Source organism: Podarcis erhardii, assembly GCF_964252035.2.
Source record: "Podarcis erhardii genome assembly, chromosome: 3".
Lineage (NCBI taxonomy): Eukaryota > Metazoa > Chordata > Lepidosauria > Squamata > Lacertidae > Podarcis > Podarcis erhardii.
The window spans coordinates 89,919,630-89,947,366 of NC_138507.1; the positions used below are offsets into that span (position 1 = coordinate 89,919,630).

At 43.1% G+C, this 27,737-nt stretch overlaps 2 protein-coding genes across 3 annotated transcripts in view; one reads left to right on the forward strand and one right to left on the reverse strand.

Annotated features, from left to right (window-relative positions):
* PCARE (photoreceptor cilium actin regulator) overlaps positions 1-27,737 on the reverse strand; it is a gene marked incomplete at its 5' end in the record, with an annotated part of 409,145 nt that overhangs the window by 93,445 nt on the left and 287,963 nt on the right. The window lies entirely within an intron of this gene.
* Positions 1-27,737, forward strand: part of PLB1 (phospholipase B1) — a 94,355-nt gene that overhangs the window by 58,116 nt on the left and 8,502 nt on the right. For both annotated transcript variants that reach the window (XM_081854127.1, XM_081854128.1), the window contains 15 exons: positions 590-685; positions 1,545-1,616; positions 3,624-3,701; positions 4,714-4,774; positions 5,660-5,718; positions 6,473-6,540; positions 7,788-7,831; positions 9,395-9,494; positions 11,620-11,671; positions 15,506-15,586; positions 16,630-16,695; positions 19,410-19,504; positions 20,800-20,881; positions 23,144-23,242; positions 25,251-25,346. In XM_081854127.1, the coding sequence (XP_081710253.1) occupies positions 590-685; positions 1,545-1,616; positions 3,624-3,701; positions 4,714-4,774; positions 5,660-5,718; positions 6,473-6,540; positions 7,788-7,831; positions 9,395-9,494; positions 11,620-11,671; positions 15,506-15,586; positions 16,630-16,695; positions 19,410-19,504; positions 20,800-20,881; positions 23,144-23,242; positions 25,251-25,346 (1,149 nt within the window). The remainder of the gene's footprint in view (positions 1-589; positions 686-1,544; positions 1,617-3,623; positions 3,702-4,713; positions 4,775-5,659; positions 5,719-6,472; positions 6,541-7,787; positions 7,832-9,394; positions 9,495-11,619; positions 11,672-15,505; positions 15,587-16,629; positions 16,696-19,409; positions 19,505-20,799; positions 20,882-23,143; positions 23,243-25,250; positions 25,347-27,737) is intronic.

The window sequence follows — 27,737 nt, forward strand, 5'->3', positions numbered from 1 at the left end:
CTGTTTTCAAAAGTGGAACTGAAATGACCAGGGCTTGTTAAAACTATAGATGAAGGCTGAGTATTCACTGTGACTGACAGTTGCTTTATTTGTCACTCTTAAAGAAACACCAGCAAGGTTACATCAGCTTTGAAAATGTTGACTGATTTCAACATTTTACATTTTTTGCAGCAAGTTGTAATTTGTCAGTTTACATAAATTGCTCTTTTGCAGTTTATAAATGTGACCTATCGTTTTGTATTCTGTTGTGCATCCTTTTAATTCATGTTTCCTAGTTCTTTCAGGCTTGAAGTAACTTTTTAAAAAGCAGTTTATGCTGCAAGTAAAGTTAAGAAAAACTGTTGTGGCAACGCAAGAACTTTATTGACCTGAAAGAGCTCACATCAAATTTGACAGAATTGACACATACAGTGTAATGCCTCCAGCCCCTGCTATTGACTTGAATGGAATATTAGTTACTAAAGAATTCAGGCAGTCTCTGATAGTTTCAGACTAGACACTAAAGAATTCAAACATTTTCACTGGATTGAATTTTCGGGATTGTCTCTTTGAACCCCCCACTCTCTCAACCTTTTTTCAACCTTTTCAGGATGGACGTCCAGACATCTCTTTCTTTGCACCTGATTGCTTTCATCTGAGTCAAAAGTCACATTCCCAGCTTTCTCGGGCCCTCTGGAACAATATGGTAGGGCATGGGATTTGATAATTTTGCTAATGTCCTCTTATTTGTACAGTGTATATCTCCTGGGTAGCAAAGACCTTTATGCCATTAAAGTATATTTTGCATATTCAGATTTTCTTCTATTGTCTTCAGATTATGCATTTATTTGTTTACTAGCAACTAGAATTGCTCGGGAATTCTAAGAAACTAAAAAATCTGTGCTACTTTGAAATTAGTGCGTAAAACTAGCCCAGTTTTGAAAGGTTTAGGCCACCATTTTGATTCAAGGTGGTATCCAATCTTATCCAGACATAGACAAAGTTCATTGAACCATCATACAAAAATTGGTTGCAATTTCTTAAGGGATGTTCAAATTCATAGTGAACAAACAACTTCTAAAAATATATATAGTAGATATAGTAACACCTACGTACATGAGGCCTTCTAAGGAGCAGACATAACAATTATTCCCAAGGGGCTTACAGACTTGAGAGAAACAAGGAAACAACAGGAAGGTACATATGGAAACAACGGTAGGCAGGAGAAGAATATATGATTATTTCAATTACATGTGTTTTGGATAAGTTACCATAAGAGCATAGGGTGACCCAAAGGCTTCCAGAAAAAGGTGAGATAATCCTTGCTGTCACTGCTGTGAAATTATTGTCCTGTAGACAGTTGCTGTGTCACTCACTTAGAATTTTAGTTAAATTTCAGTGGCAATAAAACTGAGAACCCATGAGAAAATGAGTTTGCAAAGTGCCTCGGGGATCAAATTATGGAACAAATGCATCATAGTATTTATTAGTTTTTATTTTGAAAGACAATTATTGGGGGGGGGGAGAAGAAACACTGTTATATAACCATTTGTTTTGTTTTGCAGCTTCAACCTTTAGGGAAGAAATCCATTTCCTTCAACTTTACAGATAATGTAGCCCTGAGCTGCCCAACTCTGGTAAATAGAGCATCATCTTTCAGGGCAAAAGGTGTCAAATGTGGGTCTCAGCAATCTAACACTCAAAGGATAAGCCACTGTCTTATGTGATCAATTATTTTTCCAACTAAGCCCTCTTTTTAGAATACAGGTGTCCCCCTACCTACGCACAACTGACTCACATTCAATTCTATGTGCGCGGTGCTGGGAAGAAATTAAATAATTCAGTTCAAACCAAGAAATGGCAGGAGAGAGCTGGAGAGTCCTTGTGGCTCATGAGGAGCCCCTCCCCAGAGCCCAAAGAGGACATCAGTGAGGATGGAGGAAACCTCAAAGAGACCGGAGGTACAGCAGGGCTTTGTTTATGCTGCTAAGCCTCCCTGTCTAACAGCTGGCGTGTGGGGTAGCGCAGCAGCAGCAGCTGTTTTCCTGCACCTCCTCCAGCCGCCTGCTGGCCTCAGAGCTTCAATTCTAGTTGTTGGATATTTTTGGATGCAGTATTTTTAGTCTGGGTTGGTGAGAGAGCAGCAGAGAGGGTGTTTAAAGGTGTCCCCACTTTATGTGATTTCCCTTACTTTTTAAAATATATATATATATATATAATATTTTTTTTTTGAGTTTACATTATTTTGACCATAATCACAATCCATTAAGATCATAACATCACTTATAGCCTTGCTCAAACTGAGCCTTGACCCCCCCCCCACTCCTTGGCTTTCATAAATATTCACTTACAATTTAGCATTTCTATATCAACCTATTTACCTTCTTTCATGCTTATAAAATTTACCTTGATAATTGTAAAGAGGTTCCAAAAATTAACATAGCAAAATATTTTAACTCAAACTTGCAAACGTTTTCAAATGTTTACAATGTTCTCTCATATATTGTATAAATTTACTCGAGTCCTTTTCGAACAGCTCGTTGCGCTGCTTTCGGATCTTCCCCATCAGCTTCGCCAATTCTGCATATTCCATCATTTTAGTCTGCCATTCTTCCAATGTTGGAAGCTCCTGCTGCTTCCATTTATGGGCTAAAAGTATCCTCGCGGCTGTGGTAGCATACATAAATAAATTTATATATTTTTTGGGAATTTCTTCTCCAATTATACCCAACAAAAACGCCTCTGGTTTTTTGATAAAGGTATTTTTAAAAACCTTTTTCAGTTCATTGTATATCATATCCCAGTAGGCATTAACCTTAGTACGGGTTCACCACATATGGTACGTGCACAGGGGGCCAGAACACAATCCCTACTTAAGGGGGGGGGATACCTATACTGAGTTTCATAGAAACTGCCCCCTCCCCCCCCCCGCACACATAAGCTTTCTCTGTCAGAGATGGGAGCTTTCTGTCCCAGTTTACAACAATGAGTTCATTTGTGTATCTGTATGTACATTTGTTATGGCCCAGGGGTTACAAAGCCACATAGCAGAGAAAACAAATAGAAAGCTTCACCTTTCCACAATATGCCTCCAGGTTTCTTACTGCCCTTGCCAGTTGCTTGTGCTTCTCATCTCTCCAAGCAGAACTAGTACATTTCACTTGGCTCAGTTCCATAAACTTGCAGGTCTATTTACATAGACTAGGAGTGCAAGCATATGCACATTTACTCAGAAGTCCATCCCAATTATGTGCAAAAGTTAGATTTTCAAATTTTATTATAATATTTATTTGAAAAATGTACAGATTGCTACACAGCTGAATGCAACAATAAAATTTCAATTAATAGGAGAGATAGAAACAGTTTTCCAAAGTAACTGTGATACTGCCCTGATTTGATGTCCTTGTTTACCTTCAGGGTAAAGGTTTTCCATCCTTAAATTCTGGGCTAGGTCCACTTCCTGGTCTCTCTCTAATGGGTTCCTAAAGCCAAACTCTTCTTTCTTTCTGAGAATCATGATTGCAGAACTAAATTGAATTCATATTGGCAAGCCCCACAGACCTCAACTCTAATAAATGCATCCTTCTGGTGCTGGCACAAATTCTGCACTATTTGGAGCTTGAAATGTTCTTCCTTTCTTTTAGCACCAACCATTCCTGGGAACCTACAAGAACAGCAATGGTTCACATTCGCCTCTGGAGCCCACACAGAAGCCAAGCCAGGTGATTCCTTTCTCATTTACTGTGCCTTATACACGTGAGCATAGTACTGAACATCTGTGTCTACAGGATCTTTTCACACTTCACATAAGCACCCTGCAGTGACTGTTAAGGGAGGTGAGCTCTCTTTAGATGGATGCACCTGCAAGAGATAAACTTGAATTTTGAATCCTGCCTTATGGATTTAATTGTGCAAATGCAGCCAGCGCCTCTTGCAATGAGCTGTTTGAAGACCAAACAAAATGAAGATTGTAAATCTATGTGCAAATGCTAAAGGTGTGATATGAATTATAAGTAACAGTACACTAGTGGCCAAAATTGTGGAAACCTATTGGGAAAAGTGTATTGCGGAGATTTGATGGCTCATAACACCACTTTTATTTGGAGTAATACCATAAAATTATATATGAATGGAATGATAATTTAATGAAGAATGTAATGCAACAAAGTTTGTTCAGTTATCTGTATTCTATCAAAAGGTATAGCCAAATAACCAGGAAAATGAAGCACAACTTACATAGGTTGATACACAGTAGCTTTCCTTCATTTGAATGTAGCCAATGAGCATGAGTGTTTAGAGAGCCAATTAGGTGTCATCTTGCTTTGGCAATGATCCAATCAGGTCACAGTAGGATTCAGCTATTGATGTTATATATTGGAGCTGAGAGAACATCTGTCAGTGTGTTATGTGATTGCTATGAAGTTGGTGGTTGTTTTTTATGTTCTTTCATTTAGTGAGCTTATGAAACGTAATAAAATTAAAGAAATGGTGCAAAGAGTTTACTGGTTGCCCAGAAAGCGATGTAAAACTAGGACTACATGATCGCATGCTATCTCTAGTATGAAGCCTGGGGATGAGGGCAATAAATGGAGGCTGCTTAGTATGGACCCCCAAAGGCTGGAAGTGGGGCTTTCTTGGGCTTCTGAACCATGACTTGAAATTTTTGCATGTTCAATATATTTTCATTTCATTTGAAAAGCTTCTAATGATGTGTTGATTGCATTTGTCTTTAAGAGCTGGGGTAGTGATCTGTCATGCCCTGGACAGGCAGCATCCAAAAAAGCCCCAACATCAGGTGAGAAATAAGGAGATACAGAAAGAACACATAATGCAGAGTTTTACTATCTCTCTCTTTTGCATTTTGTAAAGTCTCAGGGGGGTGTTACTGCGACATGACCAGCGGGGAGGGGAGGGAAACTGGTAGATAAATGTGGTCTTCTTTTTCATTTTTTTATTTATTTCTAAGATTCTAGCATTTTTGTCCATTGCATTTTTCTGCACTTGCAAATTCTGCATCTGTGAAGGCTGTAGACTTGTTTTGAAATTAAAACCAGTATTCTCAGAGCTCTGAAAAGAGTATGTTATCACAAGCGTAAGTACCTTTAGGGCTGCTGTGGGTATAGATAAGGGTGGAAATGCTGTACGCAATGAATATTCTGTTCACTTCAGTGGAATTTAAGCTTCCTAACTGCTTGCAGGATTGCCCCCCAAAGAGAGAATTAAACTCAGAATATGGCAACCAAGATAATTCAGGATTTAGAAAATGCGTCCCGTAAGGAATATTTGTGCCATTGCTTAGTGAGAATGTTTTAATGTTTAGCATTGTTGATCTGCTTGTTACAATCCTATGCATGTTTACTTAGAAGAAAGCCCCAAATGGGTTTAATAAAGCTTGTTCCCAGGTAAGCGTACATAGGATTGCAACTTAAAAGTAGCTTCCATCTCTTTAGTTTCCAAGTTCAGCCCATTCAGCATATCATTTCTGGTCCGTGTAGAATTTTAAGGACCCTTACTGATTGCTTGATTGGACTTTGTTTAAATGTATTTGTATCAAGCAGTTCGTGAATATCTTAACAAACAAACAAACAAACAAACAAATAAACAAACAAACAAACAAACAGAACCATACCAGTGACACCCTTCTCTTATGATGTCCTCCTTCCACCACCCCCTTATCCAGTCCACAGGCTACAACCTTCTGACATCAAAGTGATAGCTGCCCTCGGTGATTCTTTGACGGTAGGTCTACGGGATGCAGCACCCGGGGAAATTCTGCTCTCCACAGGGATGTTGTGGTATCAATCGACACCCAGCAATAAGGTTAAACTTAGCAAAGGAGAATTCATGCCCAGCACACTTGGTCCAATAAAAGGTATCATCTAAACGCTTTGGAATATTGTGTGCTTAGCCGGACATTTCAGTTTGCAGCAAGGTGCCTATTATGAAAAGAACCCTGGGCGTGGGTTTAGCCATCGTGGAAACCTGGTGCAAGTTGTAAAGATCACATCTGTACCATACATTTAAAGCACGTTGGGTGCATTCAACCGAACACCATGACAGTTGTTCCAACAGCTTGCCAGACAGAATGATTCCCTCTCGCCTCTCCTGAACATTGTTTTGGGGGTTATCCCCACCCACTGAGCCAATTTTGGGGGGCTGCAGAGGGTGTGAGAAGGGGGAAGCCCCAATGTGCTAGCAGAAGTCCTTGCACGGGCTTTCGCTAGTGGGACTCATTAATTGAATCCCAGCCACGGCTTCCCCAAAAGAAACATGGGAACTATAGTTTTCCCCAGAGAGCTACAATTTCCAGAGAGAGAGAGAGAGAGAGAGAGAGAGAGAGAGAGAGAGATTCACATTTCAGATTGCATGATCCCCTTAGCTAATTCTGCTTAACATTATTCATGGCCTCATAAACCAGCACCAATCATTAAAACTCCTTTCTCGTCATATCATCCCTTGCAATGTATATAATTTATATATATTTCATTTACAGGCTGCTGTAGGAGCCAAATCAACTGGTTTGGATGATCTAACCACAGCTTGGAGGGGGATTTCCTGGAGGTACAGCATTTGCTAGAATTTATCCCAGATGCTGCTGGAGCAAAGAATTTCATGCACCTTTTTGAAGAGTGCCATTATATAGATGAAAATGAGAACAGAAAGTGTATGTGACAATTACATGTCTCAGCATATCCTCATGCCCAGACATGCAATCTGTTCTTTTTCCAATAACAAGAAGCCTTATTAGTACCCTTATAAGAATACGCTGCCATCAAGCAATCTTGAGGGCTGCATATTGCACTTCTTCCCAAGCTGTACTTCAACAAATAATTTCTGAACTGATCAAGGTTTGAGATTACTTTCAAGTGAACAAGCTTGCACTAGGAGTGGCACAGTGGAGTGGGAGGTTATGAAACAGCAACACACAGCTTGCTTCATGCTTATGTGCATTGATTTGGATCTGTTCAACTCAGTCACCTGGGGCAGATTTCCTTCCTTACACAGATTTTTGTGCAAGAATGGACATTTTACTAAAAAAAATTAAAGTGAGACAGTGGTCATTATTGCACAAAAATGTGGAAGAAGAATAAGATGGTAATTATCACACATTATCTGGAAACTTCTGACAATTGCTTAGTTGTCATCTTGCCCCGTATGCAATGAATGCACATAAATGAACATGTCTGAAAGGTGAATTTTGAGGCTACCTTGCTTTTTCAGAAATCAGGGTAATCTGCTTCTATTAGATCTTGGATCAATATGGGATTATATAGAAAGGAAAACTAAATGCGTGTGCAACCACTGAACTGCACTAAAAGGTTTAATGCGCAAGTGTGCCCTGACATTTAACACACTATCCTAAAACTTTAGAACCCCAAATATCTATTGGGCACCAACACAGTCTGGCCTCTCAGTGAACAAATGTTAACAAATCTAGTTTATTATCAGCAAGATCAGATTAAAGGAGGTCAAATCTCAATATGTACTACATATATCAGCATAAAGGGGAGCATTTCTAAGTTCTTAGCTGTGTGTTCTTGCTAGAGGCTTACATCTGTTTTAGCTGCAGGCCTATTTTACTTGATTTGAAAACTTTCCCTTCATTCACACTTGTTCCTATTCTTTTAACCTTAAAGGCTGGATGGCTTTTCCCCCATGGAGGTTTCTGTAGTTTTGAGGGACTTTTGTTCCTAATTCATCTCTACCATACTCCTTCCTAATACAACTGTGTTTCTCGGACAGATGGTAGATGCCCTTTGATACAGTGTTAATTCCAATGACCGATTTGGTATTATCCTTTTTTCTAGTGCTGGAGGTGATGAAACCTTGGAGACTCACACAACCTTATCTAGTGAGTATCTTTTGACATACCATGGCATGAAAGAGAAACGTTCATGATGATATTAATCCTCTCAAAGCCATAATTTGAAGGTTTGTGAACAAGCACTGTGTTTACATGCTTTCCCCTCTTACGTGTGGGCCTTAATTGCTCACTTGCCGCTTGAATGAAACCATAGTTTGTGACGATGTCCAGATTGGCAAACCATTGTTTGAGTGATCCCGCCAACCGCTCCGCCCCCCATGTTTTCATCCTGTGTTGCAATCCTGATTTGGAGAGATGACTTAAACCACCGTTTGCCAGCTTGGATGTCAGGGCAAACTGGTTTGATGCCAACAGAACAGAATGAATGAAGCCCTACGTGAGAGGAGAGGAGCACACAAGCACAGTGCTTGCTCAGAATGCAAACACAGTCAAAGCCTGTCTGATCTTGTATCGAAGTGAGTGTTAAGTAATCACACACTGAACAGAGCAAGAACAGCTACAGAAGAAAACCAGGCAGCCGCTTGGGTGTAAAAATTCCATGGCTGTGTGCCTTACTTGTGTAAATAGCTTTGAGAAAGAGTCCTTGCCTGTACACCCTGAGATTTCCACTTTCCCAGTACATGACTTAAAGTGAAATGGAGATACTAATCAGTTAGTGATAATGTCCAGTAAATTGGCAGGCTGATCTACTCATAGAGAGAACGATAGGGTGATAGCTAAATCACTGGGGTTAAAATTAAAAATAAAAAGCTCGCATCCCAGTCAACTCAGCAACCTGGTGCTCTCCAGATGCTTTGGACTACAACTCCCATCATCCTTGGCCAGCAGGGATGTGCTTGGAGTACACCAGGTTGGGGAAGGATGCATTGAAGATGGAGCTTGTTTTGCTGCTCAGCATATAAGAAGACAAGGGCAGTAAAAACAACAACACCTGGGCTAACCTTGATATTGGATCCCTACTTACGTTAAAACCACTTCACATGCTATATTCTTACAATCCCTGTATAGGAAAATTAGTGCTTCCTACCAATTCTACCCCAGAGCCGTCCGCGACTGGACCTAACGGTCAGGGGTACCTTTACCTTTACCATTTGAATTCAGTGAGCTACAGTGACTTCAGAGTATTTGTGTGGTGTTGGTGGGGGGTCCACTTTGAACAAAACAAATTGCACTCTTATTCCCATGCAAAATAAATTTCTGTGAGTGGTATTCAACTCAGTTTAACTCATGGTAGACCCAAAGAGCCCCCTGGTGAGGGGGTGTGGCCTGGGGGAGAATCTTCGCTTGGCCCCCACACCTGAGCCAGATGAGCCTGTGGTCTCACTCTGCATAAGGTTCTTCCAGTGTTCAACACAGACATTTTGAACTGCGACAACAGCTCTGTTAAGGGTAATAGAACCAAAAAAACTTGATGGGGAAGACTTGGCTCTATTTTCTAGTTTCCCCTATGCTAGTTAACGGGTTGTAATTTCGGGAGCATTCATGAAATGTGAGGTGGTTCTTACAGATTTAGCCCAACCGCAGCGTGGCTTTTGGGAGTTCGCAGTGGCTCTCGCTCACCATACCTTGCATTTTTTCCTTCTCTGCCAGATATTTTGAAAAAGTTTAATCCAAACCTCTCTGGCTTCTCCACTGGCACCCAGAATGAAGCGGCCGGATTCAACGTAGCAGTAGGAGGAGCCACCGCACAGTAAGACACACTGGGACAAGGAAAAACTGCTGCATTAAGCCTAAACTGTTGCCCCAAAGCTGTTGCCTGCGTTTCACCTCATCCCCTTCTGGGGTGTAAATCTGGTTAAGAATCCAAGGATAAAGTCTTGCTATAAAATCTTTTTTGCAATATTGTACCTGTCTAAATACATTTGGCAACTCTAGCCTCCGAGGTCCTCAATCGATCACCTTTTGCCAAGCACTAAATTAACTGCAGAGGGAGTTAGAGGTGAGGTGGCACGGCTGTGAAATAGTGCAGAGCTTCCAAGTGCAGCCTTGAAAATTTAGAGCTTTAGCTCCGAATGCACTCTGTCAGAGCCAATCCTTCAACAAAAATAATCGATCTGAACTTCTCTGCTGTTTGGCTCGCATGCTAGCTGGTTGGCAGGCAAGTTGGCTGGTAGTGTCTTGAAGTTTGTGGTAGTCACCTGTGCAGACATTTTTTTAGGGAACTTAGGCTGTGTACACACCATACAATTAAAGCACATCCCCCCCTCCAAGATTCCTGGGAACTGCAGTTTGTTACGAGTGCTGGGAATTGTGGCTCAGTGAGAAGTCAACTACAATCCCCATGATTCCTGGGGAGATTGCTTTAAATGCCTTATACTGCATTTGCTGTTCTTGATGAAGGATGCTGGAGGAACTTAGACTTTGCAAATTCCGAGATGACATTACCTGATCTTGCTCACCACTAGATTTCTGCCCTTCCCCAGACAGAACTGGGACAGAGCTCTCAGCAGCTTAAAGATATCAAAACACTCATTCAAATATGTATTTTGAGAGAAACTGCACATTTAAACATGTATTAATACAGTAATTATTATTATTATTATTATTATTATTATTATTATTATTATTAATAATAATAATAATAAAATATTTGTACCCTGCCCATCTGGCTGGGTTTCCCCAGCCACTCTGGACGGCTTCTACAAAGACCATAAATACACTAAAATATCACACATTAAAAACTTCCCTGAACAGAGCTGCCTTCAGATGTCTTCTGAATGTCAGGTAGTTGTTTATCTCTTTGACATCTGATGGGAGGGTGTTCCACAGGGCGGGCGCCACTACCGAGAAGGCCCTCTGTCTGGTTCCCTGTAGCTTTGTTTCTCGCAATGAGGGAACCACCAGAAGGCCCTCGGCGGTGGACCTCAGTGTCCGGGCAGAATGCTGGGGGTGGAGACACTCCTTCAGGTATACTGGGCTGAGGCTGTTTAGGGCTTTAAAGGTCAACACCAACACCAACAGATAATTGGAAAAGTATGTTTAGAGGAAATTTATTTGTAAACATTGCAGCTCTATGTAGGTAGGATAAAAACCACATGGAAATGACACAGATCTGTCTTGCATATCTAACCCTCGACTTCCAAATACAATGGCACAATTGCCTAGTGGGCTAGGGTGGTACCCTTAGTGGTACAGCTATTACTGATGCTCCTTTTCAAACTGAGAGCCAGGGCAGTGCAGTTGCCCTAGGATCAAATCACCACTCAGGCATTAAGTTCGGTGGAGGGCCAGTCATTATCTCTCAGCCTAGTCTACTTCCTGGAGCTTCTGTGAGGATAAGCCAGGGTTAAATAAAGCATACACACCACCCTGGGGTCCTTGAGGAAGTGCAGGATAAATAAATACATGTGTACACTTAACAGTAGGGAATCTGAGAGAGAGCTTACCTGAATTTTGCACAAGAGCTCAGAGTAAGTTTTGATTACATGCTGGCAATGGACAAGTGCAATGAAAAGGACTCACGCTTACATGAAGAGTTAAAACGGAGAACTAATGCAAAATCACTGCTCATATTTTTCTGAAAGAAAAATAGTGACCTGCGGTGTTTCGTTTCATGGTAGTGCTGACACAATATTTGTGGTTCCTCGGCTACATTGCTCATGAGAGTAAATAGGTTGCACGAGAGGGTGTTTTTTGCTCATTTGTTTCATCCTACTTGGCAGCTGGTGACTGATCAGAAATGACTCTCTAGGTCACAGCGTGAACATCAACCAAGGACTCTCAGATCCTAGTTCTGTCCCGCAATGATGCTCCTTCTGTTGGTTGACTCCACTGAGCTTGCCATATTTGAATGCTCTCCTTTTCTCTTTCCACAGGAATCTCCCAGCCCAAGCAAGAGGATTAGTAGCACGAATGAAAAACAGCCCAGTAAGTATCTGCATTACAGAAAATGAATGAAAAATCCCGCAGCTTGTAGAAACCACTGGGTAAGGAAGATACCTATAATATTGCTGAATGCAAGAATACAATAGTTGTGTTTAAGATGTTGGGTTATTATAAAAAAAACCCCAGTCATCCTCTCTTGGTTAATGTATTGCAATATATGTGTTTAAGCAGTGAGGGTAGGCATGAAAAAATTTCATCCTCTAGCCACCTAAACCAACTTATGCTATTTGTGCTATTTTAAAATATTGATGCTGAAAATATTTAGCCTTGTGAACTGCCCCACTGTACCCCAAGGACTGGGATCCAAATCTTCCCCATCACAAGACATTGTATACAACCCATGTTGCAATGGTACCAAAATCAGAGATTATAGCACTGCTGCAAAATGCCCACAGAGCAAGTAGCTCATGACGAGTCCAGCAAAATGATCCAAGTTGCATGATAACAGGTCACACAAAGCCATCCCCTGATCCAACTGGTGTGACACAAGGGAGGTTCCTGTCCAAATACAAAATACCAAGATCAAGCAGTCTCTGTATGAGAGTAAAGCCCATCCATAGGAGCCAACTCTTAGAGGCCAAGAGGGCTTCGCCCCCCCCCAATAAAATATTTGAGGAGGCTGCCCCCCGCCAAATTGATGGCCATTGCCATTCAAATGGTGTGCATGCACCATGCCATGTGATTGATTTTGCAGGGGAGGGCTTACCTGAGCCACCCCGCCCCCAATATTTTATTCAAGTTGGCACCTCTGAGCCCATCCGTTACACCTTCAGTGCAGTGCCAGGGCCTGGATCCAGGCATCCTGCCACATGAATGGAAGGCACTAGGGATGGGAGAGAAATCTGATTGCGTTGCCATCAGGCAAACTTACCTAAGTCACGCTTTCCAAAGAATGAACCAGAACGCATCCGTCCTTCCAAATTCACACTTTCCCACATTTCGCAATCTTTTTCTTCAGTCAAGTAATGTGTACAAACATCCAGTATATTAGGGGGGAAAGCTTTGGGAAATCTGGATATTAGGCAAAGTTGCATACAAAAATGTGTCTAGGAGGAGAATTTTGCACCAAAATGCTGATGAATTTTCATGTGGACTTTTTAATTTATTAATTTTTTAAAGCCACCTTTGCTTGGCTATCTCCACTGGTTGCCTATTTGCTACCAGCCCATGTTCAAGCTGTTGCTATTAGTATATATAGCCCTTAACAACTTGGGATGAGTGTTGTTGTTTTTTTGTGGGATTCGCTTTACCCCATATATACCCACTTGACAGCTTCAACCTGTGGAAATGGCAGCTTTGCAGGTACCACATAACACCCATTCCACATTTGTAAGAAATACATCTTTCAGTGCAGCAGCAAACTGTGCTTTGGAACTCCCTGCCTGTTGACATCAGGCAGGCAGGAACATTCACTGTCATCCTCTTGGTGCCTGCTTAAAACAGGTTTGCTTAGGCAAGCCTCCTGAGACAGCTAGTGTTGATTTTAATCTTTTACAATATCTTAATACCCGTTTTAACTCTCTCTATATGTAATGTTAATATTTTGTTTTATGTTGTTGCAAAGAGCTTTGGGTTGTTTGCCTGTTTACAATCCAGCAGTATATGCATTTTTGCTAGATAAGTAAATAGAATAACAGAGGAGCAGAGAATGCAGACCTGTACTGTGATGAGTGTTCAGTAGCTTCAACACATGCAAAATGAGATGGCTCACCTCTGGAGGGGAGTCGGCTTCCAAGAGCACATTGAGGAAATGTTTTTACCATGTGCATTTGTGCCCCATCTGGGTCCAATTCAAGTTAAGTGGTTATGACCAGGCAAGCCCTTTCTGGTTAGGGGCTTAATATACCTGTGAGGTTGCCATGGTGGCATTAAACCTTCTTGGATAGACAAAAAACACCTTCTTAATATGATCTGCACCAAGGAAGGGCATGAAATGCATGTGATGACAGGTGTTCTCGGTGGCTGCCCCACATTTCTGGAACTTGTTCTCCCTGTAGGTCTGCCCGAGTGTCTTTTGGAAGCATTGCAAAACCTTTTTATGTTATTGAGGTTAGCTTTTGGTGGCTGAGCTCAGATGCAGAGGGAAAATGCAACCAGGGTGTATTAACTGCGTTATTACCAACCTGAGTACTTTGGCTTTGGGAGACGAGCCATTGCAGGGAAGAAAGAGGAACCAGTGGCATCTATTGATGGATTGTTTGGTGGGGGCTGGAAGACAAACAAAAACCACTGCTTTCCCAAACCTAGGCCTGTGTGACAGGTGCTGAGTGAGGGCTGACTTTGCTATCAGTTGTTCTGTTCTTATTCGTTGCATTTAGTTGCATGTTCTTATTAGCTGCATTAGCTGCATACTGTGATAAGCAGAAAGGAGAATCCATTTCCTCTCTGTGTTTCTGCATTTTTCCTGCTCGCTCTCTCTCTTACACACACACAAACACCAGCCGAGTGGAAGCACTGACATTTAAGCAAAAGTCAGAGCAGCTCCTAGGTTTCAGAGCCCATGATCCTGGCCTTCTGAAATCAGAGAGGGAATGATGTCAAACACCCCCAGGCACCTCTTTGAAGCAAACGTGAACTGAAGTCAAGGGCCAGGAAAACAAATCCTATTAATGAAGAGAATTCAGCCCTGTTTGTGATTCCCAGGCCTTTGGTTTCCTTAGGACACATTCACCAATGCTTGTTATGTAAACTTGCTGCTCTAAAAATAGCCACCATCCATTCCTTTCTTTGTACTGCATGTTACAGAATGTTTTCCACTGAGTTACAGCTCTCAGCAGCCCCTATTGTTGGCTGGCAATGACGTAGGTTGAAGCAGCTGCCGGCCTTGGCTAAGCACAGTGAAGGCACCTATCTGAGGGCTCCTTCTCTCTATCTAAATGTCCACTCTTCTGGGCATTCCCTTCCCGTTTTTTCAACAGTCCTGGTAACATGTCGCTGTCAGGGATTCTCAGTGACTCCAGCTACTAACAACTAGCATTCGGTGCATCATTGTGGAAAATGTTCTTTGTTTCTCATGCTTGCCTCTGTACAAGTGCCAAGGGCTTGCGGTCCCAGTTACACCCCTCAGCGCCAAAGTCCATTAGGAATAGAAAGCCTCCTGTTTCACAGAAGCCCAGATGCAGCTTAGATAATCACACTCCAGGGCAGCTGCCACTTTCTCCCCTGGCTTTTATTCCTTCTCTCTCTCTCTCTCTCTCTCTCTCTCTCTACTCTCTGTTATTCAGTCTGACCCACCAATGAAAGACTTTGGATTTCAGACAGCAAAGGGGGACTGTGTGTGTGTGTGTGTGTGTGTGTGTGAGAGAGAGAGAGAGAGAGAGAGAGAGAGAGAGAGAGACAGACATTGCTACTATTCTCTAGTATCTGTCCCATTAGACAAACCCTTTCATGTGGTAATGATCATGCAACAAGTTCAGCTCAAATACCTAATACCCTCCGTTGGGCATGCAATACTTTCATGCCCTTGAAAAAAGCTGTCACAAAGACAGCATAGGCATGGTGGCATTTCAAACAATGTGGATAGCATGCCATTGCAATTGCTATGTGCGACATGAGAAATATGGGATTATGAATTTACTCTCAAATGGCCTTTTCCCGTGGAGATGGACTGAGTGTGTACGTGCTTTGGCTTGACTTTCTTCAGCCCCAAGCAATGTCTGTAAAAATTCCACAGCAGGTGAGCAGGGAGACAATTCCAGCAGTTCCGGAGAGTGGAATCGATGGGATCCTGAGCAAGTCACATCAGTCATTACTCTCTTTGCTCCTCTGAACATCCGTGAACTACTCTGATATTGTAGTGTTTTTGTTTCTCACCAGAGCATCAACTATCAGGAGGACTGGAAGCTAGTCACCATTTTCATTGGAGGCAATGACCTTTGTAACTATTGCTTAGACAAGGTATGAAAGCTGTAGCCGGCTTGGTTTGAAAACGATAGTATTTCCTGGCACTTTTTATTTGAAATGAGCATTTTTGTCCTGATTGCAGCCCCAGTCCTCAAAGATGGTGATTGGCTCTAGTGACCTTCCAAAAAAGAGGTTTGCCATCCAAATGGAAAACAACTAAGCCAGCCATTGTGGGAATAATAATAATAATCCATGTGCCAAGCTACTAAGTATTAAAACTATAGTTCTCAGTGGCCCCAGAAATACAACGGATTATTTTGGAAATACAAAATACTTCTGGAGACACATTTTTTTATTGGGAGTTGGGACATAGTGAGGTAGATTTGGAGGAGGAGGGAATGCCAGTCTTTTCTGAGAATTCTATTCAATTTTTTGAAAGACTCAGTCCCATTCTGAATTAAGTTTACTTGTGACATCGATAAAAATGAGTGAAACCAGTACACCACTAAGCCCTCACAATGTTGTGCCACTATAAAAGCCCCCCTTCCCCATTTATGAATTCCCCAATATGAATTCCAATTATAACATTCAAGATTATGAACTTGAATTCAAAATTCTGAGTGATTCCCCCCTTTTTTTAAAAAAAAAAAAATCACATTTCTGGATGAAAGTTTTGAAGCTGCATTTTGAATCTTGTTGCAAAGAGTGGGCTTGATTTCAGCTCTTGAATTATGTCTACATCCAGTGTTTGGACGCAGAGAATCAAAACCGGCTCTCCCAATCCAGCTCTTCCTGATTAACTGATTCAGGCATCAGTTGTTTGTTTTTAATTCAGCTGGACTAGTAATTTAAGAATCGCGTCCAAACGCCGTGTGTGCTGAGTAAGTCAAATGCATGCTGCAACTGGGAAACAATTCTGCAATACTTCCTTCTAAATATATCAAGACTTTGCTAGCACAAATTATATCCTCATATCAGTCTCCTTCAAGTCAAGCTATTCCATAGACCTCTCTGGTTTTGGGTGTGTGGGGATGGATTTATCTGCAACTTTTCATGCAATACTGAAAATGGATAACTGAGTGTTTCATTTTCTTCAGGAGACCTATTCAGTGGACAGATATGTTAAACACCTCCAGGACACCCTTGATATCCTTTACAAGGAGGTAAGACTTTAAGACACTCTAGAAGACTGAGTTCTTGGCAACTGCACTTAAACATTTCTCACCCCTCGCAGAGTTTCCATCATCATGTTTCATTCAGGACCTTCTTTCAGATAGCTGGCACTGGTGCAGTCATATTTGAAGGGTAATCCAATGACCTTGATAGCTAATGACCAGGAAAGCGGTGAGATTCTACTATGGCGAACATGGTTGTATTTTATATGGTTTTCTTCACTTTTCTCAACGTGGAGCTAGCCCCTAAAGCCCTCTGCAGCAGGAAGATGCTGCTTCCTCAACAGCAGGCAGCAGCTTTGTCTACAGTGCTTATGGATGTACTCTCCAGCCTCCCCAATTCTATATTTGCCCTGACTTAGGGATATTTGTGCAGCAGAGGAGGAAAGGAGATGGGTGGACAAACATGATAACAAGCTTGCCTAGCGTCTGCAACACTCCCAACTTCTTTCTCTTTCTTTCTTTCTTTCTTTCTTTCTTTCTTTCTTTCTTTCTTTCTTTCTTTCTTTCTTTCTTTTGTTACTCACTTTATTTTGCCCAGGACAACCCAAAGCAACTTATAAGTAAACAACCTCCCCACCCCATGTAGATACATTAATACCAAGGAGGAAAAGCAACACATTAAAAACATCTCACCCACTTCTAAAAAGCCATATGTAGTTAATGGCTAAAGGCCTGGTTATAAGGGAAACTTTTTGCCTGGCGCATAAAGATAGTCAGTGAAGGTGCCAGGCAGGCCTCCCTGGGTAGAACATTCCACAAATGGGGAGCTGCTCCATGGCGCCTTCTGGACTTTTCATGGAAGGGGCACACGAAAAAGAGCTTCAGATGATGATTGCACAGTCCAGGTTGGTTCATGCTGAGCAAAATCACCGATTAATTTTCAGTCTGAGAGGAGGCAACTCCCAGTGTAACCGTAAGTTGCTACAAAGTGAAGTTGCTCTGTTTTCCCCTTACATTGCCTCGGACACAATATGTAGTGTCAAAGTTTGGAATAAAGATCTGCGGGTTGCCACAAGTATGCAGTCAAACCCTGGCTCTCAAATGATGAAGCTTTATTGAGATGAAGGATGAAGATAAAACGAATGAAAGGGGAAAGGTAGAACGAAAGAAACAAAACCATTTGTGGGGGCTGGGAGGGCAGAAGGCAGCAGGTGGAATTAGTGCCAATGCAAGCAGTGGCAGTTACGGTAATTCTACTTTTGTCACACACACACACACTCTTTTGTGCTGAGTTCTACAAGGGCAACACTGAGGCTAAGGGGAAGGAAGCTGCCAGGCAGTCCCACCCCCTGAACTAGTTGTGAGTAAGCAGACAAGGCATGTGGGGGCTGGCTGAGGGGAGGCTGAAGTGACACAGCAGTGCCCCATTGCCCAAATGAAAAAGCCTCCACTGGTCTGCGCTGTTAAGTAACCTCAGCTAGTTATTGAAATTGGTGGCCCAGAGTCTCCGGGGTATTTTATTCATTTTTTATTTAATAAATCGGTTTGCTGCCTGTCAAAATGAGGCAGTTTCCGAAGGTGGCATGCAAGTCTTATCAAAGAAGCTAAAGGCATACGATAAAACACTATGCTGCGATAAGCAGGAAGAATTAAACGGTGACATCCACTTCAGCCACCCAACAGAGAGTAAAACAGACACCTAATCTACACCTTCAGAAATATTGTTTTAAGACAACAAGAAGAGCGCCAATCCTATTTCGCAACAGGAGGAGTGCCACCATTTGGGAGCCACCACTGAAAGACCACTGTCTCTCAGGCCTGCCGACCTAATCTCGCTTCAGGAAGGGCACTTGAGGGTTAGTTCCACAGCAGCTAGCAAAGGCTCATGGGAGTTGTAGTCCAAAGCATCTGGAGGGGTTCAAGGTTAGAGAAGGCTGCTCTGGAGCAAAGGTGAGCAACCTTTTTCGCCCCTGAGGCCCACAAGGAGCAGTGGGTGAGTGCTTTTGGGCCGCATGCCAGCAGTCTGGGCATACACATATATATGCAAACAAATATATGCAAACCCACCTTTTGATATCAGGGAAAGGTGGCTGTCACCAGTGTGGTCCTTGCTCTCAGAAGAGCCTTTCAGAGCTCAACTTTTAGGGGGATAAAAGGCCCCTTGGAAGCAGGATGGTGCAGACTATCACCTGCCAAGCAGCTGTTAAGTGGGTTGAGGATGGCATAATTTACATTCGGGGGGGGGGAGGGAAGGTGTACAGGGAGGGTCATCTCCAAACCCCCACTTCTTGTATATTGTGCCCCCTACAGCCTCCCAAACAGCTGTCTAGTCGTCTGAAGGAAGCACAGGACACAAGCTGATTTTAGTAGTGGCAGAGGTGACAGCAACTCCTGGTGGACCACACAGAACTTCTGTGGTCTGCAGGCTATTGATTTCCCACCTGTGGTAGAGGCTTGTGGCAAATTCATGCACATTTCTTTGCTTGCCATAAACAATTACTACACAAACGCCATTGCACATCTAGCTCGACGTTGCATCAAGCTGGCTAACGGTGCCAGCCTGCAGTTATAGCTATAAAGTTTATCGCACCGACATAATATTTTTCGTTCATTGCCACTGGCCCTCTGTACATTTCCTTTCCTATTGCATGAAAACCAGATGCTCTCATGACTACTGATCTGTGCACAACCTCTCTGTGTTGCTGTTTGGCTCTGCCTTGTGCTCTGTGCATCAATATACCTGGTTACTGTAATCCCTGCAGCTCCCTCGGGCTTTTGTCAACATGGTGGAGATAATGGAACTCACTGGACTGCGTCAGATAGAAAGGGAAGCATCCGGATGTGTTCTTTCAGGGGCGTAAGTGAGCGGATCGCACAGCAATCTGTATTGTATGCTATTTTTAGGGCCGATCTATACTTTTGTTATTCATAAAGCAACCGCAAAGAGCTTAAAAAACCTGTTCCCTGCAAGATGCTATTGGACCTGGGAGCTGTGAGGCAGCAGATGCTCTAATTATAATGAGGATATTGGGTCTGGTTTTTCCCTTTACTCACATGAGAGCAATCTTCATTGATTTCCATTAGAGCTGCAGCCATTTAAGAGAGTAGCTTTGGGCTTCTTGTTTTCTGTACGGATATTTATAACAAGGTAGACAGTGATTCACAAAGTCTGGCTGATGCTGGATCTCTTGTGTTAAGCCAATTTGAGACGTGTGTTAACCTGGAATCCATTTGTGTGTGCTAAACATGTCACAAAAATCCCTTTCCACTGTGTGAAAGTGTGGGTGTCTTTCCCATCTGGACAGTGCCATTGTCTACCCAACTATAAAGAGGGTTTGGAACACCAGAATCCAAAGGTCCAAACTGTTGAATCCAGGAGTTCTTATATCCCAAATAAGAACCATGCCTCTAGGCCAGCCTTCCCCAACTTGGTGCCCTCCAGATGTTTTGGGCTACAGTTTCCATCAGCCCCTGCCATCATGGCCAATGCTGGCTAGGGCTGCAGTCCAAAAATTCTAGAGGGCTCCAGGCTGGGGGAGGTTTCTGTAAACCAACAAGCAAGGCAAAAGTCCCGGGCAGCAGTGGAATTAGAACCTAAGGCCACATTGACATCATATATCTAAAGCACATTTATACAACACCTTAGCAGCCTTTGAGAAAGAATCCTGGAAACTGTAGCTTATGCCTAAGAGAGCTACAATTCCCAGCACCCTTAGCAAACTACAGATCCCAGAATTATTTTGAGTAACCCATGTGCACATGTGTGTATGCACACACCACAGGCTTGAGCACATTATTTTGATGTGTCCATTATTAAGCATTGGAAGAAATGTATTTTTAAAATCCAAGGCATAGGCTTTTGTATTCTCTGGTTCCACAAACATAATCACAAGGGTGGTGAACCCATGGGTCTCCAGATGTTGTTGGACTCTAGTTCCTTTTAGTATCCACAGCCAGTATGGCCAATGGTCAGGGATGATGGGAATCATAGTCCAACAACATTTGGAGTTTCCCAAGCCCTAATCTAATACTTTACATTCTTTCTAAGCTATTTTAAATCAAACCATCTTGTTACCTGCACTATTGCAGGGGGTTGGACTAGGATCCGTGCTATCTAGGATCTGTGTTTATTTTAGCATCCCTCTCTTTCAGGAGCCTTTGCCCGTGTTTTCTAAACCCCCAGGAAAACTCCCCTGAACTACAGGAAATGAAAAGAATTAACAGAGATTTTCAGGTAAAGCAAGCACTTCCTTTCTTACTGATTTCAAGGGGAGGAATTTAACATCATGCTCTTCCGATCATTCTGCCAGCCCAAGCATTTTGGCTTGTCGGACAGAACGATCCCTCCTCTTCCCCCTCCCCACTTTTCCAGAGGTTTCTTCCAACCCACCCCCAACCCAATTTTGGGAGAGCGAGGGAAGCACCAGTGCACAAATAGCAATTTCCTTGCAGGGCTTCCACTGACGAGACTCATTAGCTGAATCCCGCTCAAGAGCCTTGCACCCCTCCTGTAGATGTTAAGCCTACATATTAATAGTGGACTCATTCTCTGAGTGTGGATCCATATGTAGCTAAAGCAGCATCACCCACAAGAAAAAAAAATTGTCAGCAGGCTTGGAGAAACCCCAAGGTCTGCAGAACTACACACACACACACACACACACACACACACACACACTCCAAGGGAAGGAACCTGAAACAGCCCAATGAGGACCAAGTGTGTTCAGATGCTACAGAATGTTGGCTGGGTATTTGAGGTTGGGTGGAGGGGAAAATGCAGTGGTTGACTGATGCCCAAGGGAACTAGTAGGGCAGAAAGGAGGGAGACCATCAGTAGGTGGAGCCAGGGTCAATGACAGGCCGAGCCAACTAGTTTTGTTCTATCCTCCTCCCTGTAGAGTTTTTTTTACAAGGGCAAGACGAAGGAGGAGGGAACTGACAGGAAAAGCCACTCCCTGGACTAGATGCAAGGGAGAAGGCAGGACATGTGGTGGGCTGCCTGAAGGCAGGCGGAGAGTTGGTGGGGCCTAACAGACCAGCCTCCCCTGAGAAAATGGCAAAGCTGACTGGAACCCTGAAGAGGAAGGTTCTGCGCTGCCACATTTTGTTGGCTTGATTTGGTGCTGAGAGTACCTGAGAGTGATTGCTTGTTTCAGCTGGCGTTGGTGATGTCATCTGTTTTCCCACATAAATCCACTCTCTTGCATTTCACGTTGTGCCTGGAGCTCAGTGACTCATCCTTGCCTCTTCTTCACCTCTTCTGTCTTATGTATTTATTTGTGTTGTGTGTTTATCTGTTATGTGTTCCCCCAGTGTCTGAGGCACAGTGGGAAGCAGTGAAGTCTTTTAGCCTTCTTGATGCTCATGCCCTCCTAATGGGAATCCCTGCTCAGGGAAACTCAGCCTCTGCCTCTCTGCTTTTCCATTTTTAGGAGTTCTTTTCTGGGCAGTTCTTTCTTGGGAGCCATCTGGCATTCCTGGTTACAGCTGGAAAAAGCTCCTGAGCTGAACTGGAGCAGTTTTATTCCCTGCCAACTAATTTCTCTTGATTGCTTTACTCGTTGACAGTGCTGCGGTTTTTTAGTTTTATAAGGATGGCTTTATTATTTTAATGATTTAATTTTTTTGTAAATTAAGAACATAACAGAGTCTGCTCAGTCAAAAAGGCCTATTTAGTCCAGTATCCTGTTCTTACAGTGGCCAACCAGATGCCTGTGGGAAGCCTGAAAGCAGGACCCGAGTGCAACATCACTCCCCTCACTTGTAATTCCCAGGAGTATTTCAGACTCATGCAGTGGTACCTCTGGTTGCAAACGGGATCCATTCCGGAGCTCCGTTCGCAACCTGAGCAGAACGCAACCCGCGTCTGCACGTGTGTGGGTTGCGATTCGCCACTTCTGCACATGTGCGTGACGTCATTTTGAGCATCTGCGTGAGCGGCGAAACCCAGAAGTAACCCGTTCCGTTACTTCTGGGTCGCTGCGGGACGCGACCTGAAAAGATTTAACCTGAAGCAAACGTAACAAGAAGTATGACTGTACTGACAATGTGGTTTGTGGGGGGGGGGGTAGTACATGGTCATTGTGGCTGTTAGCCAATGATAGCCTTAATTTCCTTCAGGAGGCTTGCTGGGAACCAGTATAGAGATTTGAGAAATGGTGGCGATAATAGCAAGTTGGGTTTCTAAGCCTACCCTATGATTTGTAAGGATCTATCTCCTTTTCTTCTTTATCCTTGCAAGAGCTCTGTGAAGCGGGTATTCCTGCCATCTGACTGTCTCAGGACATAAGTTCTGCTAGTGTGACTTCCACAATGACCTTTAATGGGGTAGCTGTGTTGCCCTTACTGTACTTTGTCGCTTCTTCTCCTGTGACACCACCCCTGCATTTGGTACTCGTTGCTTTTAGTCCGTCTGGTCTGAGTCAGTACTTGTAAACTGGAGGGGAAAGAGTCCACATGTCAACGCTGACCTTGCCGTTGTGTACTTCCCAAACAGGAGAGAAGCGCAAAGATGGTCAACAGCTATGCGGAGCGGGAGGATTTTGCCGTTGTTGTGCAGCCATTTTTCCGAAACACCATCATGCCACTAGACAGTGTGAGTCACCGTTTGCTACCTGCAGCATTCAAAGCAGTGTTCCAGGATTTGTTCTAGATGACAAGATATACAGGCTGAGGATTACATCATCCTTACAACCATGTAGCGTTGCAAGGGAAACTGAAAAATAGGCAGACAGATAGAACAGTCAGTTCCCACCATCCTGGCTCTGTGTACCATCCGAGAGGCAATTGGGAGCCAATACTGCTGATAGGATTACAGGCCCCCAGAACATATATCAATAAATGAATTGGACCACTTCTGGTTTTCAAAATGCATACAAGAACTGGCACCAGATCCAGACCCCAGAGTGTCTAAAGGCCATTTGTCACTCACATATAACTGATATGATACATGCCACACGTCACACAAGCAGAAACAAATAAATCATTCCTCTAATTCATGGGTAGGCAAACTAAGGCCCGGGGGCCAGATCCAGCCCAATGGCCTTCTAAATCCGGTCCACAGAGTATTTTTACGTGAGTCGAATGTGTCCTTTTACTCAAAATGCATCTCTGGGTTATTTGTGGGGCATAGGAATTCGTTTATTTTATTTTTTTCAAAATATAGTCCGGCCCCCCACATGGTCTGAGGGACAGTGGACTGGCCCCCTGCTGAAAAAGTTTGCTGACTCCTGGTCTAATTGTTCAAAACAGAAAAGGCCTTGAGGGGGAAAGGGAAAGGAGACCTGTGTAAAAGGTTGGTGCCAAGTCCAGAGAAATGATGGGCACGTATCGAAAGTAACTTTTTGAAATTGTTGCAGCACTGACATTGCCTTAGGACTGCTTCCTGTATGCATCTCTATCTCAACATCTCATCGCCGCACAATCTACCAACCGATGAATCAGAGCTGAAAATGTGAACGGCCTCTAAAATTTGAGGAGACAGCAAATGTTATGAAAGCACTGCTTTGGTGATTAATCTGTGATTCCGCACACCATTTTGCATGCTAGTCTTCACTCGAGGCTGCAGGCATTGAGAGATGAAGGAGGAAAGGAGATTTCAAAAGTGCACACAGACCAGTTTATTGGGGCCCAAGGCTACTTAACCAGATAAAACAATGAAGAGTCGTATGGCCCAATAAATATTACTTCTGTAGACTGCAGTCCACCATCAGAGTCCACTTCTTGAAGAAGCATATAAGACTATCTAAGCAGTTTGTCTGAAGAAACTGGTTTAGCTTCTCCTGCAGAAGAAACTATGGACTAAGCCCTACTTAACTGGTTTCTATACACCCTTGAAGTCTCCCCATCTTTTCATTTATGTATAGATGCCTTCTCTTCATCTCTTCTTTGGTCACATGTATGTGTGAACTAACCATTATGGCTTGTGCTTCCAAAAAATCTATAACATCATTTGATAATGTTTCCCATTCTAAGGAAGAGGCTGCTTCACTCTACAGTCTAGAACTCTGTGTATGTCACAGTGCACTCAGTCCATGTAATTACTGCTTTTGCAGGCCTCCCTGTTTGCAGCAAAGGATTATGCCCATTCACTGAAACAAATAGCTTATTTGTAGGTTGGAGAATTATGTCCTTGCATCAGAGTCACTGTGTCCTCCTCCCAAGGGCATCAGCATATTGAAAGGACCTGGAGGCGAGATGCTCCGTTGATATTGCTGATTGCTGCTTATATGAGGCATAAAAGTAACCATTTATCATAAATACCACTTGGAAAAAGGCTTATTATACTGCCTTTTCAATCTAACAGCATTTAAAGTTGTAGAAAGCATGTACTGACATCCCTGTCGATAGTTGACTTCGTCAATTTTTACACATTATGCCAAAAAAATAAAAAACATCTATACCTAGCTGGTGGTTGCTGCAGAAGTGTATTAAACACAAAAACAAACCATGTGACTTCTTTTGAGAGGCAGGATTTGACTGTTGATTGGCTCAGCGCCAGGAGACAATGAGCCAAAAAAATACATGTGAAATGCCAGAACCTGACTAGTGAGCGATGAAATCTTTTCTGAAGATTAATAATTGTATTTTGTACTAAATCACAGGACGGGAAGCCAGACCTGAGTTTCTTTGCAGTGGATTGCTTTCATTTCTCGGAGAGAGGCCATGCAGAGATGGCCATAGCACTCTGGAATAATATGGTAAGAGGGTGGCTGTATGAATTCAAACATACTTGGTGGTACAGAAACCTCATATATAGGAGTGGATGGACGAACATCCTATTTACTTTCCCTATCAGTTTCACATGGGCTCATAGTCATAAGTCCATTCTGTCCTGTTTTACTAAAGATTGAAAAACACACATGGAAAAACTGCGTGTGAATTATGCACATTTTGTAATAACAACAATAATAATTTTATTATTTATACCCCGCCCGTCTGGCTGAGTTGCCACAGCCACACTTGTATGCATTTTCCTTCCTAAAATATGCATTTGTGTATTTTCCTCAATGCATTTTCCAGTACAATGCAATTTTTTTGTCCACATTTTGTGGAACCAAAAAGGTCCCAGAACCTCCAGAGGCAGCAGTTTGCTTTAAAAAGCGGTCTGGATTAATTTCTCCTCTATCCTAGAGACACAGCTGTCCACTTTTCCCTTTTCTTGCGCGGAATCCTATTCGGAATAAGGGAATTTCCCTTTAAAAAAGGGAAATGTTGACAGCTATGCCTAGAGATGGCAACTAGCTGTAGTTACTGACTGATAATGGAATACATTCTGCACATGCTTGCAGGATTGTGCAGAGTTTAAAGATTATTATGATTTTATAATCGGTTTATTATTCGGAACAAGTTCAGTGGCTGCTGTTTGGCTCGCATTCGTCCTTTAACATATATAATACACTTATCGCTGTTGCTGCATCAACAAGGACCCACTTTTCTGTGTGATTTGTCTCAAGGCACCATTCATAATTCTGGAAATAGAATGTTGATGCCTTCCTGCTGAAGCGATGTAATGTTTAGAAATCCTCTTCATGTTTTCCTATGAGTTCTAGCCTATTAGAACCTGAAGCTGTTCCATCCCAGGGTTGGTTAATTTTTTCTGTGCTTGCTGCGATCCCAGTAACAGCAGCTGTATAGATGGACACTATACAATAAGCACAGTGTGTAGCTGAGGCTTCCCCAGCCTGGTGCCTCCAGATGTTTTGAACAGCTACTGCCACCAGCTCCAGCCAACATGGCCTATTTCAGGTTGGGGGGAGGCAGGTGTGGTTTGACCCTCAGCCTCCCCAGGAGGTGGCAACACCTTACAGCCTCCTCGGCACTTACTCCACTACAACAACAATAGCAGCAATAACAAACATTATTCTAGAGCAGGGTTTCCCTAACTTGGGTCTCCAGTTGGTTTTGGACTACAACTCCCATCATCCCTAGCTAGCAGGACCCATTGGTCAGGGATGATGGGAGTTGTAGTGCAAAACCAACTGGAGACCCAAGTTAGGGAAACCCTGCTCTACAATGCTGAACCCAAGAGAGAGAGACAGAATCAGCCCAAACTCACATCCAACATCATAACCCAGCCTGCTCCAAGCCCTTTAAGGCTCCTATGACTTCCTGGAGATTTTTGCTGCGGTTTCTTCTGGTACTCAGAAACAGCTCCCCGCCACCCATAATACTCCAAAATACGTACGCAGCTTAGGAGGTGGGGCTTTGCAGATGGTGGTCTCAGGAAAGACACCAATTCTCCTTACCTGCCACTAGGTGGCAAAATCCAATAAGGCTAAACCGAATGCTTGCAATGGTTTTGCAAAGTTACAAATCCCTATATGGTCCTTAGGGGTGAGATAACGGTGCTGTTTTTCTCCTACAAACCCCAAACAGCTTGGGACCAGAGTACCTTAGTATAGGAATGTCATATGACGGACTGATAGCCCCTGGCAAGTTATTTCCTCCATTGCCTATAAAAGAGCGGCCTGAGCGTTACCCTCATTTTAAAAAAATTAAGAGATGGCCTAGCAGGTGACCATAGCAAGAGCAATGTCATGACTCTCCAGCAAGCTTCATTCCAGGCATGACTGGTGGAAAGTGTTGCCTTGAACAGGAGGAGAATGGTACGTGGCCTCTTTAACCAGCACTTGAGGCCAAATTGCCCCTCAAACAAATCTGGTTGCTATGTCACCTCGGCTTTTGCCAAACTGGTTCCTTCCAGATGTTGACCTACAACTCCCATCATCCCTGCCCATTGGCCATGCTGGCTGAGGCGGGTGGGAGCTGGGATCGGGGCCACAAAAGAACTATAAGCAGAGTTTTTTATTTGCTTTTTGAGGAAGCTACGCTACCAGAAACAGAGTGTGTTTTCCCACCAGATGTGGAATAACAAAGTCATATTCCTAGTTCCTGGGTTTTAGAATTGCCTCGCAGCTAGCAATCTCATACAGTTCTGGCCTTAGGTCAGAAGAGTTGTTGCGATCTCCTTTCTGTTTCAGGGTTCTTGTTTTGTAACTTTCTTGATTTACCAGCATGGTTCACTTTCCTAGACTAGCGAGGACCTTTTTCTTTGCTGGAGTAGAGGAATGAGAGCTCAGAGCGCTTTT